This window comes from Cloeon dipterum, chromosome 3 (assembly GCF_949628265.1).
Source record: "Cloeon dipterum chromosome 3, ieCloDipt1.1, whole genome shotgun sequence".
In the NCBI taxonomy this organism is placed as follows: Eukaryota; Metazoa; Arthropoda; class Insecta; order Ephemeroptera; family Baetidae; genus Cloeon; species Cloeon dipterum.
In genome coordinates, this window is record NC_088788.1 from 22,744,652 (window position 1) to 22,765,725 (window position 21,074).

At 39.5% G+C, this 21,074-nt stretch overlaps 2 protein-coding genes across 2 annotated transcripts; both read right to left on the minus strand.

The window, feature by feature from the left end:
* Positions 1-231: 231 nt before the first annotated feature.
* LOC135939637 (CD151 antigen-like) lies at positions 232-13,286 on the minus strand. The gene is made up of 6 exons (XM_065484118.1): positions 13,129-13,286; positions 4,388-4,557; positions 3,801-3,992; positions 1,410-1,583; positions 1,133-1,288; positions 232-888 (listed from the first exon to the last, which is right to left on the minus strand). Exons 2-6 carry the CDS (start codon positions 4,505-4,507, stop codon positions 703-705), a joined length of 828 nt encoding a protein of 275 aa, XP_065340190.1. The 5' UTR covers positions 4,508-4,557; positions 13,129-13,286; the 3' UTR covers positions 232-702.
* A 443-nt stretch (positions 13,287-13,729) lies between these two features.
* On the minus strand, positions 13,730-19,841 carry LOC135940125 (inositol monophosphatase 1-like). The gene is made up of 7 exons (XM_065484894.1): positions 19,646-19,841; positions 17,728-17,864; positions 17,182-17,299; positions 16,600-16,744; positions 15,439-15,547; positions 15,119-15,270; positions 13,730-13,962 (listed from the first exon to the last, which is right to left on the minus strand). Exons 1-7 carry the CDS (start codon positions 19,718-19,720, stop codon positions 13,832-13,834), a joined length of 867 nt encoding a protein of 288 aa, XP_065340966.1. The 5' UTR covers positions 19,721-19,841; the 3' UTR covers positions 13,730-13,831.
* Between the last annotated feature and the right edge of the window lie 1,233 nt (positions 19,842-21,074).

A 21,074-nucleotide genomic window follows, 5' to 3' on the forward strand; every position in this document is an offset into this window, starting at 1 on the left:
ATATTTATAAATAATTTTCTTATTGGAAATGTTGGAAATAAATGAACACAACCTCGAGGGGTCACCTATTTCAAAATTTAAATAATTTTCTATTATTATTTTAATATAATTTTTAAATAGAGGAAATTTAATAAAATTAATATTCATCTATATATAAGCTTATTTGCAATTAATTTTTACTAATTGTGCATTGGTATAGAAAGGTAGTTTAGCATTATGAAATATTAAAAATTGTGTTTGAAAGGCAAAAAGTCATTTTATTTTGTTCTGCCATAATAAATAAAAAATCAAATAGGTTAAAGTTTTAGCAGGTTTCGCATACACGACCCATTTTAATGTTCGTTTTCTCCTTCTTGAGATTCCACAGAGATAAGATTTTATACTTGCAGAGTAGAAAAATTTATTTCGGAAATAAAATTTGTATTCCCTAATAAAACTCTAATTATTGTTTTCAGCCACTACAATCATAACATTATTTTATCATATATATTTACATTTAACTCGTTTTTACCAATTTTAATTTTCTCATAACACACGAAATAAATAAATCTTAAATTAGGTACATTGACTAAATTCCTCCACTAATTATAATACATTTTGGGAGAAAATGAGGTGTGGTGTAAAAATTTTGGCGCCGCACATTTTACACGGACACAATAATCCAGAGGAACAAAAAAGTTTTTAAAGAGACACATGCGCTAATCAGGTTCTGCTGGAGGTTCCTGTGCTGTTTGTATGAGATTGTCTTTCTGGTGGATCACGGAGCTTAATGTACAAGCTGCAGGCTAACACCATTCCGAAAATTTGCATCACGCAGAAGCCGAGTCCAACTCCACCAAGGATGTTCAGGTGCTCGCTCATTTCACTTGCTAATCTATAAATGCAACCCTAGAACAAATCGAGTTTATTTTTATCAATGCATAATGGCATGGAATTAGATGATATAATTAAAAAAAATATTATATGAAACGACTTGTAAATTTATTTACTCAGCAGTTCCACCGATTAGAAATGTTCATCATTTGCGCGACAAGTAAAAAATTATTATATATTTAAATCATCATTGGATGAAGCAAAGGCTATAAAATTACAGAAGACCGGAAATATCAACACCATGAAGAATTTATCTTACGTTGTAGTAAATGTTGCTTGGGTGGTCTCGCACTCCACAGTTTTCGGTCATGGTAATGCAGCAGGAGTCTGGTACCAGATTCTTCACGCCCGGATTTTCCGTCAGCCAGCGAGAGTACTTCCAGTCTTCAAATCGGACGGCCCCGCAGCACTTGAACTAAATTGACGCGCTAATTAATTGGAGCGCCTTAGACAGATAACCACGTCGATAATTTAGACGCAAATTGAGATTTATCGCCTGAATTAAGATGTTATAAGATTGGGGCTTTATGACGCACCTCAAACTGCAGCTCATCAATGGCCTTCGTGACCTCCGGGTTCATTTGGTAGCTGTCGATGAACGTCGCGTTCAAGCTAATGCTGAGCTCGTTCTGCACATGGCCCTCGTAAATGTAGGCCAAGATGCCGACCATCGCTTCCAGAAGGAAGATCAGAAGGAGTGTGAAAATATACTAGAATCATATTTATGATAATTAGGTAAAAATCTTAATTGTTTTGTGTTGTTCCAGACTAAGAATAACTAAAACCTATTACATTTATCATTAATTTTTGTAGAAAACTGCAGCGGTATACATTTATAAGGTGTGACACAATATGCATCAGTACTACTATTAGTCAGCTCAGAAAAAGTAAATTCATATTAACGCCCTCTCCCTCCGTACCAGGGTAAAAAGGTGTAAAAATTATCATCATCATCGGGACCCCCCAGATCGACGAACGTTAAAAATTGAGCCCTGTTCTCCAGCTCATGAGGAGTGCCTGACCAATTTTCACTATAAAATGGCATCACAATGTTTTTGCCTTGGATCAAAAATAAAATAATATTTATACTGTTAATTTATATACACTGCCAAAAAAATAGTTAATTAATAGATGAAGAGTTTCATTGGAGATGTAGATTGTTTGATCATTCAAAATACAAATTAGTCTGAATTCATTATTCTTCGCCAGCCGATCGTTATCCTCTCGTCCCCATGCACGGCCGTAATTAATATGCGCCATTCTGGCACATGAGAGGCACTTATAAATTGGGAGATAATGGCGGCTACTCGCATTGGTGCAGTCTATTAATTAAGCGGCACGGCAGTGGCGAATAAAAAAAAAATATACCGATGAAACAAAGCATATTATGGCAAATGTTGGTGTGGAATTCCCGTTGTAGATCCATTAGTGTAGAGACAAGTGCGGTCCATCAACAGGACCGGAATTTTTTCAAGAGGTATATATAGCCTCTCTTGTTTGAGGAGACGAGTCATTTTTTATCACTGCATTCCTGCGGATGGCCTGAACACACAAAATATATCTCAAACAAAGGTCCAATTGGCTACTGCGCTTTAGAGTAGGAAAAACACTCGCTGCCTTTAACCCTATTCCCAATTCAAAATTTACAGTCCACGAGCTGACAGGAATTTCTCCGTGCTCTGGCAAATGGCTCAATTTTTCTTTCGCCTCAAAGCCTTTAATTGGTCACAAGGTGTCAGCCTAATGGTCCCAATTTAACGCTACGACTAAATTCTTCGAGGAGCTGTCAGAAATCATGTCCAGTTATATTTTACTCTGTGGTTTCTCGTCAATTCAAATTAATCAAGATGATGAGATATGATGCGTGAAATTTCCCAATGATTTTGGGAATTATAATCTATAGATTTTAAGACTTTAAAAATTACATTAGGATAATTTATTCATCTGAGCTTTGAAGAAACATTTTAAATTTGCGGAATCAGAATATATATTATCCTGAAACCTTCAGACATTTGAAATAAAACGTATTTTGAGAAAAAAGGACACATGAATAATATGTTACGCATTACCAAACTCCACTTGAGCCCTATGCTGTGTATCTGTCTTTACCCCTTCAATTTTGCTCTACAGGAAAAGCTAATATTGCCCGAACCTTATCAGTAACAGGCACCTCGGGCTGCTTTTCCCTCTTGTACAAATATAGACACATGGTACGATATCAGCAGCGTAATGCCTCTCTAATCTTGAGAGCAAGGAATAATAGGGAACGAGCCGCCACCGCCACCACCTCGCGTTCCTTTTCCTCTACACTTTTTAATAATAATAGTAAAAGTGAATTTTCTCTCCTAGCCCGCCCAGCTCTGCAGCTTTATGACCACTTCTTTTCTCTCATGATTTATTTATGGCCATGTGCGCCGCGCAGCGAACCCAATACATTCGAGCGTTTTTATTTATACGCGTTTTGAAGACCGTCCAGATATTAATGTGTTTAAAAATTCTCTCAATTACATGGAACAAACGTGTTGAGCCTAAAAAGAACTAAATGGTATTTGGGTGGTCCAAAATAACTGGCGTTGCATTATACCCAGACCTGGGTGAATGAGATGTTTTTACCTTTAATTTTGAATTATCAATATTTAACGGACGTCCAACATTAAACTTCACTTCTCCATAATTTTTGAACTTACAAATTCAGCGCTGAGTGTTTTTTTTTGTGACATATAAATGGTATATTTCGACGTATTCCAAAATCGCACCTTTATAAATTTCGGATTATTGGAATAAAAATTATTCTAAATTTGAATTTGTATTTGAATTCATTTTCAATCAAATGTATAATACAAAAAATACACTTCAAATTGCCTTATAGCATAATTAAATTTCTGTGCCTAATAAATATATTTAGGAACATGTGGCTGGATGCTCACCATGAGAAGGAGGCACTTGTTTTCCTGACACAGGGCCACACAACCAGCGACCCCGGCCAAAATGGTGAGGCCTCCGGCTAGAACCAAGGTGTAGGCAGTGAGTGCGTAGGTGGATGTGGCCAGGAGGGCCACAAACTGGTGTTTGGCCACAACACTCCAAACTCCCACGCCTAGGACGAGCAGTCCCGCAATCTGTGAAGTGTGGTGTTAAAAGTTAGTTCGGAAACATAATTATCGACAAATGATACAAATCAGTATTATTTTATAGGGTTATGAAAATAGGGCAATATTTCAAAAAATGATGGAATACAATTTGAAAATTGAGAGTGGTATTAGTTTTGTATTGTGATAAAATATTATGCTGTGTTTATTATTGTACAAATTGTCGTTTAATGTTGTTTAAAACAAAATACTTCAGTGTTTATTTTAGTGAAGAATAAATAAATAAATTAATTAATATTATCAAACACTGAAAATTTCAGTAAATTATCAATTAAGGTTGTCATTCATCTAATCAAGAACAAAATAAAATACAATTAATTAATTCAATAAAAGTAAAGCTAAAAATCCACGTGCTTTTAACTCACCAGAAACACGACGTTAAATATGTGAAGAACATTTTTAAGGAATCCAGTGCTGCAACAGTCCGAGTCGGTTCGCTTTTTTGGCGGACCTGACGGGCCGCCGCCGCCGCCACCGTTGGCCATGGTATCCTTTCGTCAAGCCGCTCAGCGGAGGAAACGCCTACACGTGGAACCTGTGCCGGACACACCGAGATCAAATGAGATCCAGAATTAAATGCCGCAGCCGCGCGCACACATCATTAAATCACCGAAAAGCAGAGGGACCTTTAACAAAAACTCTCGCACGAGCACGCCCAAAATGCCATGGAATAAATATAAAGCTTCGCGTTGGCCACGTTTGGTCGTATAATTTGAGATCTGTTCTTTTTATTATACCAAAAAGGCGCCATTATTTCTCACGGGTGTCCTTCATTTGCATACCAAATTGCTTGATTCACTGCCTGAGCAGCCGCGTGTCCACTAAACAAAAGAAACAAAGGCTTTGACATTTCAAGAACAAAGGCTTCTATGACTCGAAAATTATGTTTGGATGCAAACGAGTCCAGCAATTTCCATTCGTGATGTGATATACACATTTTTGCTACATTTTACTCCGCTTAATTTTTGATGAATCGACTCTAAAGACATGACTGACACAAATCTTTTTGCCATGCGAGCGAAATTTCTGCCAAGACATGCTCACGACGAGATGTGATTTGAGGGAATTGGAACCTCTTCAAAGGGAGCGCATTTTCTACAAGTGCCGTCAACCGTATAACTTTCTGGTATTCGTGAGGCCATTCAGTCAGAGTCATTTGTGCAAGATGTTTTTATCTCAAAGGTCTATGACTCCGCTGCGTCAGTCACGTTTTGAGCCATTGTTGCAGCCTTACAAGTCAAAATATGAGAAACGCGTTGCCAGAATCTGTCTGACTGACGGGCGGAGTGAGGTAAAAAAATTAAAAATATTGATAATTTTGGAAACTTGTTATAACTTGCAAGAAGCACCTGTTAAAAACGAGAAAAAAGTTCTAGGGTTTCTTTACAGTAATTACCGCTTGGCTGTGACTAATTTATGTTCTGATCAAAGGTGATAGCATGGAAATCGGCTTCCCGCTTATGAGCTCAACCTATAATCTTGCCACGTTGAGTAATTTAGTGTGTTCTGGTCGGGCAATAAATTTAAACAAAGGAAAATCGCCTGAAAACGGTCAGGCGAAATAAATGGAATTGCGACCTGCAAATTAGAAAGCATCATGCCGACAAGTTGTAAAATGAGTTTTATATCCTGAAGACTTTTAATGCATCCAAATATTTTACATGTGTCCAAGGTAAAATTGAAGTGAGTATTAAAAATTCGATTAAAATTCCAGCTGAATGCCTTCGCATCCGACCATATAGCGAAAATTCAGAGGTCAAATCGATTATTCGGACAAGCCTGGCGAGGCAAAAATCGATTTAACGAAGTGTTGGACCTTTCCGTTCCGCCAAATTCGATTGATTCGTGCCTCTTGTTTTGTAAACGCCGCCGCTTAATGCTGTCACTCGCGACGATTGCATCGATTTATTTTACTTTGCTCGCGGCTCCAGCAATTCACCGCATCTCGTCGGGCGTTCTTTCAAGAGAGCAGCCCTGGCTTCAACAAACGGATCTCTTTTCTTTTATTTTCAATCTGTTCAGCGCCGCAGAGGGCTAACCAGTTTTGCGACATTCAAGACTAAAGGGCAGGCAGCGCGTGTTTGGAATAAAATTGGTCTCCTTTCTTGCGCTAATTTATATAAAAATGCTGCTTACTTAACACAAAGCGCACATCATGTCAGGGGCAGTGAAAAACGCGAGATATTACCCATGCATGAATTTACCTCAAATGTGGAAAATTCCTTAAAACAAAATTTTTGTGGAGTGGTATTTTCTTCTAACTTTTCCATCGTGGTCATTCAAATAGTTTGCAATTTTTTTGTGCAATTAGTTGAAATTCATTTGTGCAAAACGACCCGGAGTATACTATGCAGAAAACCGAATTCCATCTTTACTGGATATGCGTCAGAATGCTTAATTTGGACTCGAGAATCTCAAAACAAACCATAGAGGTATGTTTGAAATCACATACCGACTCTCTAAAGTCAAAATATCGTGAATGATTTTGATTTACTATTCCTCATAGTGACTGCAGTAATAAAATAGCCAAAAAACTACCAATTAAAAAAAACAGCCATGTGTTTGTCTGCCCTGCGCTGCAGTGTGACTTTATGGCGAAAATAGCCAGCAGTGGCGGCCAACTTTTGTGACAGCGCAGCCTGCTTCTGCAGAACAATGATCCGCTGTCGCGCGAAACATGGATCCGCCCCGCATTTGGTTTTTGTTCAGTGCGTGAGCACCCAAATTTGGAGTCTTTTCCTGTGGTGTATGGTAATTTGCATGCCTTTTACGGCAGCCTCTTTTCAATGCGGCCAATTATTGGCCGTGTCACCGACACATGATTTGTTTCCAATTAGCTTCTCATTGTTTGCTGAAGCCTCGAGCTGTTTTAAATCCATTGATCTAAAGCCACAAATTGGCTCCCATATTTTTCAATGGACGCAAATCCAAACAGCCGCGGAGGCTCATCTCTACGGGAAGAATACAAAACCTTTCGCACTTGTTTAAACTTCAATCAGCGCCAGCCTTTTTGCATGTGATCGCAGCTGGTTTTGTTTGTAGAGAGAGAACAGTTCCACCAGCAGAATAATAATTATTGATGCAATATGGGTTAAGCTTGGTTAAGGCGACTGACAACCTTGGTTGACTCAGTTTGTTCCCCGAGTACTCTAGATAAATTGATTTCACCATAAAAATTCTCAAATATGTCCAATATCTCTCGCATATACGAAGTTTGAATTCTTTCTCTGTCCCCTTTTAAACTGACCTTAAGCGCGAAGAGGAAGAATGTTAATTCTATTTATCTCGTGCATAACATGATTACTAAGCAGGAAATATTAATTCCATTCGAGTATTATTATTCTCTGGCGTTGCCAAGTGCGCGCATTGCATAATATAATTCCAACCCATGCCGTTGAATTGAAACATTATCGCATAATTACAATTAAGAGTCCAGCGGTGCGTGCGTCAGTTTTGTTTTTATTTGTTTTGATGAGATGGATGTGCCGAGAGTGGAAGAACATCTTATTGCGCATGAAGAGGATCATTCCAGATGCTGCCGTCCAGCGTTTCATTTCTAATAATAAACTTAGCCTTCCTTGCACTTTGGAAAATTATATAGACACGCTTTCAAGCGCGCGGCCTAGTCATTTCTGAAAATAGTGGACTCGCCTAATTGCTAAATAGCCATCTGAACACAATTACGAAGAATCCGTGTATTTTGTAGCCTTAATCATAGCGCATGAAATGAATGCTGATGAGTGCACTGTGAGGTAGAGTCACAATAATGTGAGTAATAATAAGGACTCACTATTGCTCCATTAAGTATTAAAATTGACATCAGAAAAAAAGTATCTTGTAGATCTAGGCCAGCAGGATTCTTCCAATTCACACAATTTCATAGTAATCATAGCAAGAGGTATATAAACAAGAAACACTGCACAGAGGTGCTTGCTTTTTTCACAATTTTACAATTTAAATGCGTTTAAAATTTATTTGAGAAAAAAAAAAAGGAAGATGCTTTCCGTGTATCGACATCAAAAGTAATAATGCGATAATAATCTGATTAAAAATGCATTTTAAAACATCTCAGGTCAATTTAATGCTCTCCTTTGTTGCATTTCTGGGCCCCCTATAACGCGTGAAATTTGTGTGATGATTGATTGTGTGTGAGCCTCCCAACTCATAATATATGAACCTTGCAACTGCAGACGCAGGCGGGCAGGCGTGTGCGTGCGTGCGCGCGCTGATCTCATCCGTCCACTCGCTCTCGGGACGAAAATCAAAACAGGCTCGTTTTTAATTTACACCACTGCACTATTTTTAGCATCCCTCTTGGCGGCTGACACTCCCGCAGCAACTTTTTTTTAGAGCTGACCAGCACCCACACGAAGAGAACCAACAATCATACCCTCGAGTTTACAACGAAAAATCCCAATTTACTAATATGAATCCCATGAATCCTGATGAATAGAATGGTGCCTTTAATTTTTATTTTAATCAATTTAGCTCTTGACATTTCCCGTTGTAAGAAGTCTAAATTGGTGGTGTTTTATTCCGACACTTGGAAGAAGCAATGATAAAATAAATCTTTTAAAAACAACGAAAAATATATTTTTTTTTGTGCTAAAGATTAATTTGTCGATCAAGATCCTTGAAGAGAGTGAGAGGTACGCATTTAAACCCGTCTAGTTTGTAATAAAGAATGATGTACGGCGAGAACACGCCGGAAAATAAATTCATCGCGGCTGTCATCAATCAAGAGTTGTTCTTTTTTCTTACTCTTACAAAGGCTGGTACAGAAATGGTATTTAAATTTTGACGAATAGACTGATCGTCTTGCGGGTCGGCACATATCTAAAGAGCTGCTGTCTTCGAACTAATGCGAAGGATAAGGAATTTCCTATGCTGCCGAGCATAAATAATTCATTCTTAGGCTGGCGAGAGAGAAGCGGCTTAAAGAAGCGAGAGCATGTTCGCATCTATGTGTGCGTTCATTTTTATTTCAATTCAGACCCTTTTCTGTCGCGGATTTTCTCAGCGTTCCGCGCAAAGTCAACGGCGCGTGAGACAGAAAGCCTGTGTGTGCGATGAAAGGAATCGTGGACTATGACATCACCGAGGGCGTAAATGGTCCGGGGAGCGCGCGGATAATGATGCCACCTCATTCTCGCCAGCAAAAAAGAGTCACGACTTTGAGAATTCGGCTCGTGAATCGCGCGAGTGGAATCAAAATAAGCTTCCTCGGGCGTTCAATGGACGGCTTTGAAATGGCAAACGAGACGTTAAAATGCTCCCGAAAATTTAACTTGAAAGTGCTGCTCACAGTGTATTTATTTACTTATCACTTTAGTGCTAATAAAGGCGTGTTTGGTGGCTCAGCAATAATAAGGTAGCCATTTTTATGGAACAATGTCAAAGGAAAGAAGTTTTTCTTCTAATAAATAGTTATAAACACGTTCCTTGAAAATGGATTGATCTCTATCACGGTTACCCTGATTGCTTTTCTCATGCATATTTAGCTCCAGAGATATTTCTAATTTCATGGAATTCACTGGAACATAAAATTGAGGGTTTAAACGAAATTTTATTAAGCTTTTATAGTTATAAATAGGAAGTTTTTAGAGCTGAGTCCATTTGAAACTAATTTTGTAAGATTGAATTAGGGAACATAAAACTGAAAAAAAAGTTTGATGTTGATCGTGTTTTTTAATTTGGAGAATTTTATGTTTAAAGAAAAAATAATCATTTTTTCACGTCAATTTCAATACCAAGTGATTGCATAACAAATTATCTCTTTGTTAATTGGCTGTTAAATTATTATATAATTTTTATTGCTTGATAGAGCGGTCAAGGTCAGCGACGCGCTTCAAAAAAAGACGGAGGCGCACATCGGCGCCGACGATGATCGATTTTGTCCCCTCAGCCGCCGTGTGAGCCGGAGGCTCCTCAATGGGATATACGTGGCGGCGGTGGCGTCCTTCAAAGTGGACACGCGCAAATTAAACGCCTCTGCTTTCCCAGATTTATACACGCGGTGGTGTGTACATAAAGCAGAGCGGGAGGAGGAGGCGCATCACATTACATTAAGCAGGCGCTGCCCTTTATCACGGCTGACACAGATAAACGCCGCGTTGACCTATTTGTCCATCAAGGCAAAGGGTGGAGTCTCTGCTTTTGTGCAGTTTCTCCGCGGATGGAACGCAGTGTTTAGTGCCAAATCCACTGATTAATGGCGGCACAGTTTAAGAGAGGGCTCCCTTTTGGGACTTGGCGACGCTTTTCTTAATAGACTGCTGGAGTGGCAGAAAGCTGAATGTTAATCTTATTAAAGTTCTCTTGCTCTCAGTGTAGCTAAATTTTTGAAATCGAAAAAAATATTTCGCTGCAACTTACAACATCTCATACTTTTTAATGATTATATAAGTAGTTTTAAGATATCAAACATCGTAAAAAAGAAAAAAAAAACATTTTGCGTTGACTCTTCGGTATAATTTTTTGTGTTTGAGATTTGTTCATCCCACATATCACCATCCAAGTCTGTTTAATATTTGTTCAAATAATTTTGTCCTCACAGGAATTTTTTCAGCAACAACGCCAGTGCAATAAATTAGTGAAATATAGATGTGTGAACTCCCTTAGTGCTCATTCCATTTGCATAATGCTCGGAAGAGTGCTACACTTTGCATAAAATCCCGGAAAGCTTTAATGCATTTTCACGGTGCGCCGTCTCTGCGTCTAGACACGCACGCTGAAATTTGAGACATTTCAAATGCAGAGGCAGTCGCTTTGAATCCGTATTTGGAGAAGGCGTTCCCGAGAAGTAAAATTTCCTCGTCAAGGTACCTTTTTGCTTCCCGCGCGCAGCCTGAGCTGACTGAGATGCTCATCGTGACAAATAATATAATAGTTAGTTGCAAGTCAAAGAGACTCAAAGAAACACAGCGTTGCCACGCCGGGAGTGTGTTATTACACCGAGTTTTCTTTCACCACGCGCGACGCACCTGTTCAGTCAAAACAACGCGAATCGCAGACCCACCGAGCAAACCAACACTTTTTCTGCACACTTCTGCCCTGGACCGAAAAAATTTTCGTTTGACGCCGGATTTTCCTTCACCTGAATCATAGCACCGAGTGGAGGAAAACTGCGACTTTGCGCTGTTGTGTGTCTCATTAGGTGGTCCATTCGTTCCTCTTTAAATGCCTTTCCTTTTAAGGCAAAAGCGCTGATTACGTTTTGCTTAGTTGTTTGTATGTCTGAAACGAGATCTCTTTTGGCACATCCTGCGTGCTTTTCATATACATAGACAGCCAGTCGCTGCTGCTGCTTATCTCAAAGTCCATTCCGCAGCGCGCTGCCGTGTGCGGTCGACGACTCTGTGCCTAGTTGAGAATTCTCCAGCACTTTTCTTGATAAGTAGCAAGTAGTAAAAACGCATGCAAATGCGCTACACAGTACAGTGCGCAAGAAGCTGGATTTCGGAATATACCTGGCGACAGACCATTTAAGGAAGGAGCCCCAGCCGGCCCCGATTCCCTCAAGAATGTGCGGAGGTGTAAAAAGGCCGCGCGCGCGCGTAAAATAATAGGGAGATGAGAAGACGATGGAGCTCGCATCTTACGAGCAAAGCTCGTGCACAGAGTAGTATGAATAGAAAAAAAGAACTATCCAAGAGCTAATCAAACTAAGGATCTCGAGTGATCGGCAATAAATTTATTGAAATTATTCAATAGCCCTTGGCTGGCTTCATTTGCATGTTAAATGGACGAATCATTTTGATTCTCTTCCAGCGTTCCTTCTATAGTTGCAAGCGAAGGTTGTTGTTTGTGTCTTTTTACATTTGTTGAGATAATTTACTTTTTTACATTTTAGGAGGAATGCTAGTGATTATTCAGCACTTTGCGAGGCACCAAGCGGAGTGAAAACGTTATTAATGCGTTTCTCTGCTGGAAATTCGGTCTCTAGCTGTGAGCTGTGTTCTATATATAAGTTCAAAAGCAATCAACCAACTAAAATTTGTGGACATTTTAAACCATCACTTATCCACTGCAACGAGCAATTGTAATCACTCGATGAATTTTTAAAAATAAAAAAATAATTAAAAAATTCGTATTACTTCCTCATTTTACATGAGCCAATATCCATTACTCAAATTAACTATAGCTTGCTACACCACAATATTACAAAAATCTATTTTGTTATCCGAGAAGGGGACAAATATGTATTACTATAAAATGTTTACATCCTTATTCTCGATGTAAAACGATATTATTTTCATCGGATTTCACATAGCTGATACTAAAATAAATGCTATGTTGACGTTTTAGAATCGAACAAATTTAACCTCTGTGTCGCATCACATTGCTTCAAAAATTTCAGCTAGTTTTAATTCAATGATGACGTTGATCCTTAAATTAGGTGCTCTTTTCTGAGTACAACTGGAGCTATAAAACGTCGATTCGGAACCTGAGAGTAAGCCATAAAAAACAACGAAGAAGAAAGAGGCACATTTTAATGAATAGATCTTTCCCCGCCGGCATGGAGTAGACAGAGAGCGAAGAGAAGAAAATATCATTTCCAGAGCATAAAGCACAGCCGGGAAGAATTCTTTCCAGCCGGCCGAGTGTGGCAGTAATAAAAACGTTCGTGTTTGCGCTTATTATTCTCGTGTTTGGAGAGGCCTTGCTCCGTTGGTGATAAAAGATAAAAGTTAAAATGCACACCTGAAGCGACGGTCGAAATGAGAAGTTCCAATAGCGCGCGCGGCAGAAAAGGCAGCGTATTGTTTGCAGGTGCCCTCATGGGAATACATTTTAATGCATGCACAAGTAAGGCTTTTTTTAAATCAAGATTTGTGGTCGGATAAAAAATGCGCATATATATTGTGTGACCGTAGAGTATGCGGAATTTCATTAATGCATTTCTGTTAGAGCTGCGCATGATTGTGATTCGTTCCTTTTATGATAGGAGCTAAAATGCAAACTCAAACAGTAAACCTGCCATGGTTTTCAAATTAAAAATAGTTCTTGAGCGCAAAAAGTCCGAATCACATCAAATCTAATAACTATCGGAGTTTCACAAAAGCAATTTTTTAAGAATAAAAAAGGAGTTGAAATATTCTCATACCTGACACCATCACCAAAGGCTACGATGAAAAAGGCCTCACACAGTGCAATTTCGATATAGAACTGACCCAGGGATCACCACGACGGCGGCGGTGTTCTGTTCACTCGACCCGCGGTCTGTTGCGATACTCGCGGGCAGATAAAAGCATCGCGGAGCACGCGGATTTTGGTGCTCACGTTGCGTTGGCGCTCTTCGGCCGAGTCTCTGAAGTGGGGAGAGCCGGAGCATTAGCTCGCACTGCCATCTCACTTTTTGAGCCCAAACTCGCTCAAAGTGCCACTCGTTTGATTTTAGCCTCTAAAGCAGCATGGTTTGCAAAATGCATTAGAAATGGACTAAAGTGTACACGCAGCAGCACTAATTCTGTAATTTCTTGTATCACGTTTTAATTCAAAGAGCAAAAATTATAAAGACAACAAGTTGGCTTCATCGATACAGCTTCTTTACTTTACAAACATCCATGGCGTTGTGGTCAGAAGCCTATGGAGTTACGTTTCATAATATAATATGGTATATAAATATACGTACCAAGGTATTTTTTTACTATTTTCAGCCATAAGGAGGATATTAAAATAGGATTTTAAAATAAAATTAGATGGTATTCAAAGATAATTATTTATTGAAAATTATTTTATATACACCTCAAATTGAGAAACTCAATACTGTACATTACACAACTTGGAATTATATTGAGATATTTAACTTAAAACTTGTACGGTCCTGGTCCACCCTCTCTTTCACAAGGGAACGGTTTCAAGATAGCAGCGAGTTGGTCTGCGAGTGGCTCTGTTGAGGTCGCGAGAACATTCCTGCCGAACAAATCAAACGGCTCTCCTGCAAAGCACAAAGTTTCTAATTATATGGAGGTCACAATATCAATTAAAACTTAATATTCCGCAATAAAGATGACCTAATTTTCCTAGAATGTCGCGGAAAATATGTAAATATTCTCAACGCCGTCGCGGTGGTTTAGAATATTAAAAGCGTAATCGATTATTAATTACGAAACCCTTTCTTGTAGTATTCACGCAGCTCTCGAGAAGGGAGCCATAACTACACCCTGCTTGGCAGACTTATTGTGTTTTTGCTGCTGCTGCTGCTGCTGCCGCCGTACGAACATGCAATTCAGGCAGTGCCGCAGAGATCGATAAACTCTAATCAACATGCAAAATAGTCAGCAAAGAGTGTTAAAGAGTGCACGGTTTGACGGCGTAGACTAGTATTGCGCCTGGCCCTTTCAAGATCAAACATTCTTTGCTGCGCCCTAATGGCTCCTCCTCGCAAAGCTTATTATTGAGACCTAAGTATCCTCTTTACTGCTTGATCGCGTGCTGCTGCTGATGACACAACTTTGTGCCTCGCTAGACAGCAGCGCAGTGATCATACTGGCACTAAGTTATTTGAAAAAGCGTTGGGGACTTTTTTAAAATGCCTTTTTAAAGAGCAGTAATAATGACTGCTGTAACTTTGGTCGTTCTTTTTGATGGGCACTCTTCGAATCATCAACACTAAACCCAAGTCTAAGATTTGGCGAGCAATGAAGACTTTATTTCAATTTAAATGAGATTTGATTTAATTTACGGAGATCTCACACGTATATATACTGTTAGGGATTTTTAGATATTCGTCTACAAAATTAAGCTTGCGCAGCACTTCTCGTGTGGAAAGTACAAAATGAAATGAGCGGTGGATGATTTATCTTGTCAAGAGTGGATTAGTTTGCGGGCAGACATAATTGCTCCAATCTGAAACTGAGAACTAATTCATCTGCGAGAAAGGCCGATTCAGCACGCCCTTAATAAAACACAGAAGACGTGCAACGCGCGTCATCGGCGTACGATAAATCCGTGGTTTTCGCGCCTATCCCGCAAAAGGATTTGCATAATTTTGCAGTTTAAGACGGGACAAGCTTCGTCAGCAAAAAGACCCGGCAGACGCATCGGTATGTGTTTTCTGTGGGTTTCGCCCATTTGCTGCGTGCTTCTCTCACCGAGGAGGCTGCGGACGACGCCACCCGCTTCAGTCACCAGCAGAACTCCGGCTGCGAAATCCCAACTTTTGGGTCCCTGCTCGAAATACGCATCCAGGCCTCCCATCGCCACATATGCTAATGTAATCGCTACAGATCCAGGTATGCGGAAACTGCAAACAATAAATTATACATGTGTCACGCGCCGCATTATGGAGTCGGCAGTCGCGAGCTTTACGAGACGTACCGCCAGACTGAATTCCTACCAACCGACGGCAAGGAAAATTAGAATTCAGGTTGTCCCGTCGCTTGACTGTATTATTTTCACTGCAATTACTCACGCCCTGGCGATTGCTTTCACGCTCTTGGCATTTGCGATGGAAACTTCCAGGCGGTCCACTTCATTTTGATATGCAAGGATGTCACCTCCGACAAGTGCCTGCTTCAAATCTGGAATCAAATTTGTCTTCATTGAATTTGTTTCAAAATCCTTTTCATTTTAAAAAGCACTTCTGCCACGTATAATACGAGAAAGAGCTGGGAAATTAATAAGATCGGTTTCTTTCTGAGCTTGCAATCCCCCAACACAAATCATGCAGTTTTAAGCCATTATTTGAACCATTCTTTAAACCTTCTAAAACACTCTACATGACTCAAAGCACAGGCACTCGAGTTAGCTTCTATTTTTGTTTAAAATTAAACAACTCATCTTGTTTGAAGTAATTGGCAGGTATGTTTATTTATACTCTCATTTGTATATCTTTGAAATTTGACAGATATCCAGCAAAGAAAATGTTTCGAGTTAAATTTATCCACCTCCTCTTACATTTAAAAAATCTGTTAGCTTTATTTTTTTATTAAATGCAACTGCCTAAATAACAATTAAGGTTGATGAAATTGAACGGTTCTAATGAATCCCTCAAGTGACAAGATAAATCACACTAAAGGAAAGGATTCTTTGTTCCAAATAACTCAAAATTTAGAATACACAGCTGTAAAATAAATTTTAAAAAAACTAAAGATAAGGCTCTTTTAAGCTTGAAATACAAATGAAATATGGGATATAAATGATGTTCTGATCCGACTATTGGACACCGAAAAATCTAAGACCGGTCATGTACTGCCTTCATTTCACATCCCTAATTACAAAAATTGTAGACTTGCTGGGTGAGTTTTAATAAAAAAGACGACGATTTCATCACAGAGTGAAAAATGCAGCCTTTGCTCTCCCTACATCTTTGAACTGCTCTCACTGAGGTTGAAATTTATTATTTGGTATCTTCTGGCATACTTATATTACGGCAAAGTTGAGAGACAAAGCTGAAGCCATCATTTTCAACGCAAGCTACGGCGGAGAGATTACCGCTCAGCACCAAAGGAAACTGCGTGCTTTTTGTCCCCTTTGCGAGGAACGGGAAGCAAAAATCGCGCGAGTGCTGCGGCTAGCTCTAATCTTAGCGGGAGTGCGACTTATATGGAAGGCTATTAATTTACAGACAGACCAGTCGTTTTGGAGACGCTCAACTTTCGCCCATTGAGGAAGGCACCCCGTCCTTTCTTGGCAGTGAAGAGTTGATCCAGAACAGGATTAAAGACGAACGCCAGCTGGGGACAATTTTGCGCCCACAACGCCACGCTCACGCACACCTGCAAGCGGAGCAAATGTATAGTAGCGGCGAGAGATTCGCACACACAACCCTGGCAGAAGGAGCTAACAATGAATTATTTGCCACCCACTTCATCCCCTGCTGTTTGCTCAAGAAGCAGCTGAGAAGAGAGGCAGGCGGAAAAGAAAGCGAAAAGAAAGCTGCTCGTGCAATTTTCACGCGCGGCGAAACTTGAGCATTAAAATTTCATTTGGCCAGCGCATTTTTGTGCTCGCGCCTTCGTGAAGAATGACTCTCAACTTTTCGTATTACGCGCGATTAATTTTAAACAAGAATAATATGTTCAAGCGGAGGCTGTGTGCGCGGTGAGTGCATTATCAGCGGGTAGGCGCACCCTCCAATTTTGCGGCCACGCACACACAGCGCTGCGATACTCTCTACGCACTCGCTGCTAATTAATTATTTATCGGCACCTACCTGCGGGTAGCCGTGCACAAAGTTGGTCGTGCCGTCGATAGGGTCGATGATCCATGTTGGTTCCGCGGTGCTCGCAATGAACTTGCCTCCCGAGGATACGCTTTCCTCGCCGATGAACCTGCGGCGGGGGATAAACTATAATGTATACCCATGTAATAAGCTTTTTAAATTTTTGAATCGATTTATCAAATAATGCTTATGTTCGTTTTCTTTTATGACAATTTTTTTTTATTAACAAATCAGAGCGATTTGGGCAAGCTCGTGTTGGTAGGGAGCCCCAAAAAGCCGTCAAACGGCCTGTTGTATTTGAAGAAGCCGATTTCCATTAAAAGATAATCAAAGCCAGTGATTCGGCTCTGAGATTTTTCGTAACAGGATTATTTTGCAACACGACTGTTTAAAGCAGATTTAAAAAAACGTAAAATAAAGCTTAGGAATAAAAAGCTGTATTAATGTTTTCCAATAATCTCCGATTTCCATTGAAACCTGATCACAAATGTTGTGACACTATCAGGATTGAAGTAGCGTTGCAGACTTTCCGCTTACCTGTGCGAGGGGAACGTCTCTTTGAGCTTGGCAATCAATAAATCTTCGACACGTCGGTCAGTCTCAGTCAATAAATCATCGGCGAAACTTTTTGATTGCACCTCTTTGTCTTTGTTCTCAAAGCCTCGCAATATTTCCTGAAAGATGAATGCGAGCGGGTACTTTATACATTTTGAAGATAAAATACAAGGCGAGCAGTCGATTTTCCGCTTTTTGTCCCCATTGGCCGCGATACAGGAGAGCAGCACGAGATAATCTGGCTCTTTATTGCTGGCGGCTGGTGAATGATGGCGAGCGTAATTTTTTTCAGCACGAGAAATAAATTCTGCAACATCAATCAGCCAAACATCTGCCGTTGACGGAACCGCTGGCTTATATTTTGCGTGCGAAATTTATTTTTACCGGCAACTATTATATAACATCAGGACCGGGTTTGATTGATTCAACGTGCGGGTCATAGATAGCCGTAGGGGTGAAAATGTTTTTTTAGCATTCCACAAATCACGGAGGGCGAAAAAATTAGACCCGCGGACGTTTATTTATTTTATTGCCCATTTTATTTCGAAATTGCAGATGCTGGCAATAAATCGAGCTGAACAAAAAGCGGATTATCCGCAGCACTTGATGAAAATAAATACGCAGTAAATAACGCACATTATAGTGGAAGCAAACGCCCGCCCGAGGAAAGAGGTGGCTAGATTTATTAAAAATCCGGCAGCAAAACGCAAGCAGGCCGTTACAAATGATTTTACATTATGTGTTTGCGGCGTTGTGATTTATATTCATGCTGATAAGATTAATGGCACGGCAGAGTGGCTGCCTTGGCTGCTCCAGAAAATATGTGCCGTTGTCAAAGTTGATATTGTGAAGCGAGCCAAGCTGCTGTGGTATAGCAAAAAGAGCTTTATATAAACCAAAGTTCGTGTTGGCGCATCGACTTTTTCATGCGCTATTAACTTAACAATAAATTAGGCCGTGAATTCATATTAGGTAGAAAAACACACACGTGATACCGACGAAGCCCACCTTGGTATTTAAGAGTTTTTATCTCGTCGCACTCAAGGTTAAGGACCGATAGCGGTACTTTCACTATAACTTCGTCTCCAAAGCGTCTGGCACTCTGCACTCGCAGCGCATTTTAAATGTAATAAATAGTGTTGTTTTAATTTTTTCTGTCCACGTAGCTCATATTCTATGGTTCTGTTGTGAGTATTTTCTTATCTGAAGTGTTCTGGGAGCTCAAAATATCAGTTATCCAGAAATATCCACCAGAATTTTGGACTCCGAGGTGACCCAGACATTTTAATTACGTTTTAGGGCTCCAAAAATGACACCCCTGCTCCAATGCTACTTATTGCCTCCCTTGATGTGATTTAACTTCAAGGTACAACTGCGTCCAGCTGTATAAAGGCAAAGTACTCTTGAGCACGCCGAGCTCCCTTTGCCACCAGGCCACCAACACAATCTCACCACCGTGTTTCGATTATCACGATTTGAATTTAACAGGTATAATATATTTGCTACAGATAAGGGAAACGTTAAAACGACCAAATGTTAAATTAGGCTAGAATTATTAACAAAAACAAATGCATATTCTCAAATTAATTATATTCTTGTTTATTCTTAATTCTGATTATTTAGAAAACCTAATTTATCTTATTTCCAGAGTAGATTCTTGAGAAATTCAAATTGTTTAAAAATAGGCTAGGTCCATTGTTGGTCCCTACGGAATTGAGGTCGAATTATTTGATCCCACCAACAGTGTGACCTTCACGATCGATTTCAATTCGCTCATAACTTTTTAGTCCTACGTTTCAACAGTAAATATATGGTACATAAAGACTTGCTTCTCGTAATACAACTCTTTTAGCCAAAATCTGCTTTTACAATTGGAACGGAAAAAGATTTAGCCAATTACCTGGCCCGCCTGCTTCACCAACGGAAGAGCAACTTCGAAGCAAAAATCAACATCCAGCTCATCGGACAACGACATTCTGCTCGGTAAAATAACCCAATAATATCGGAGACAGGAACGAAATCACATTAGCCGGCAGCGCACACTCACGCTCGCATTACACCACACGCGCCGACTGCTTGTGCGAATTTATATAGACGGAGTAAGAGAGAGAACCTTATCTGCACGGACGATCATTACACCAACATTGGGCGGGGGAAAGCAGCAGTCATCACCGAGAAGAAACAGCAAGGAGAGCGAAGCCCCTCACGACGTTTCCTTTCGTGGAAATCTCAGTCTGATATTTTGGGATGGCTCCACAACTTAATCATTGGAATGTTTTTAGAACTGTGATTTGGATTTGTAGCTGCGTGGTAGTCAGTTCGTTTTAGCTCCTTAGCTAACAAGATTCAAAAATTGTATATGATGAGCTAAACTTAACTAGTCAATAAATTGCTAAAATTACAATAATTTTTTAGAGGAATGGTACTTCCAAACTCAGGAAAAATCCTTTTTTCATCTTTACATGTAGCTTAAAATTTAAGCAACACAATAAGTCATGGCAAGAACTGAAAAGTTTTAAGAAAATCAGGGAAAATTGATCTTTTGTAATAGTTTAGATTTCTAATGCACCTTTCCTGTGTGGGACAGGTTTTGTGTGGGTTTCCCTGTGCCCATTATTACCTTTTAAATAATAAATAATAAATTGCGATTTTGCTTTTACATTTTACTGTTTAATTTAAATTATTTATATCCTCAAATTATTCCTTTTTGCCAGTACGGCCAGTACGAACAAATGTTTATAAGTTTAGATTTTAATTTTCTCGCAGTAAAAAAATATTTTTTTGGACTTTCAACGTAATGAATCTTTTGTATTCTGACTAGATTTATATTGAATATTGAATGAGTTTTTATTAAAACATTGTTCAGAATCACAAATGCGTTTTTCTTGTTGAATGGCTTTGTGAAATTCAAACGAAAATGAATTAAATTTTTTGAAAATTTTCCCTGTGAAGATGTTGATTAGCTAAATCCACAAACTAACAAAAGAACAATTTTGGCTATAAGAATAAAAAAAGTGAATTTTGTAATGCACTATATTCCACCTTAAACAGAGCATAATAAAATGTGCTGAGTTCTGAAATCGTGAAATATATATCACCTATGAAATAGTAAAGCTTCATTCATAGAACGCGTTCAAATCCGAGGATTCGGGAGGTGTTTGATTGGCAATTAATCGTTCAATATAGCGCAAATCACGTTATGCAAATGCGAGCGACCGCGAGCTGAATGCAAGCGGGTTTACCTTTCACGAGTGTCTCACGCTGGTGGCGGCGCCGAACGGTCTGTTGATGTTTTGTGAACGCATGCACGGAATAAATAAAAGCACGCA

What these genes read in the sequence shown, in the direction of transcription:
- LOC135939637 (XM_065484118.1), bottom strand. Translation starts at nt 4,507, where the DNA reads ATGGCCAACGGTGGCGGCGGCGGCGGCCCGTCAGGTCCGCCAAAAAAG. An exon ending in ACAAGTGCCTCCTTCTCATG is followed by an intron (nt 1,584 to 3,800) that starts GTGAGCATCCAG and finishes ATATGATTCTAG; the next exon opens with TATATTTTCACACTCCTTCT. An exon ending in CAAGCAACATTTACTACAAC is followed by an intron (nt 889 to 1,132) that starts GTAAGATAAATT and finishes GATTTGTTCTAG; the next exon opens with GGTTGCATTTATAGATTAGC.
- LOC135940125 (XM_065484894.1), bottom strand. Translation starts at nt 19,720, where the DNA reads ATGTCGTTGTCCGATGAGCTGGATGTTGATTTTTGCTTCGAAGTTGCT. An exon ending in GAGCGTCTCCAAAACGACTG is followed by an intron (nt 15,548 to 16,599) that starts GTCTGTCTGTAA and finishes ATTTGATTCCAG; the next exon opens with ATTTGAAGCAGGCACTTGTC. An exon ending in CGTCGTCCGCAGCCTCCTCG is followed by an intron (nt 13,963 to 15,118) that starts GTGAGAGAAGCA and finishes TGTGCTTTGCAG; the next exon opens with GAGAGCCGTTTGATTTGTTC.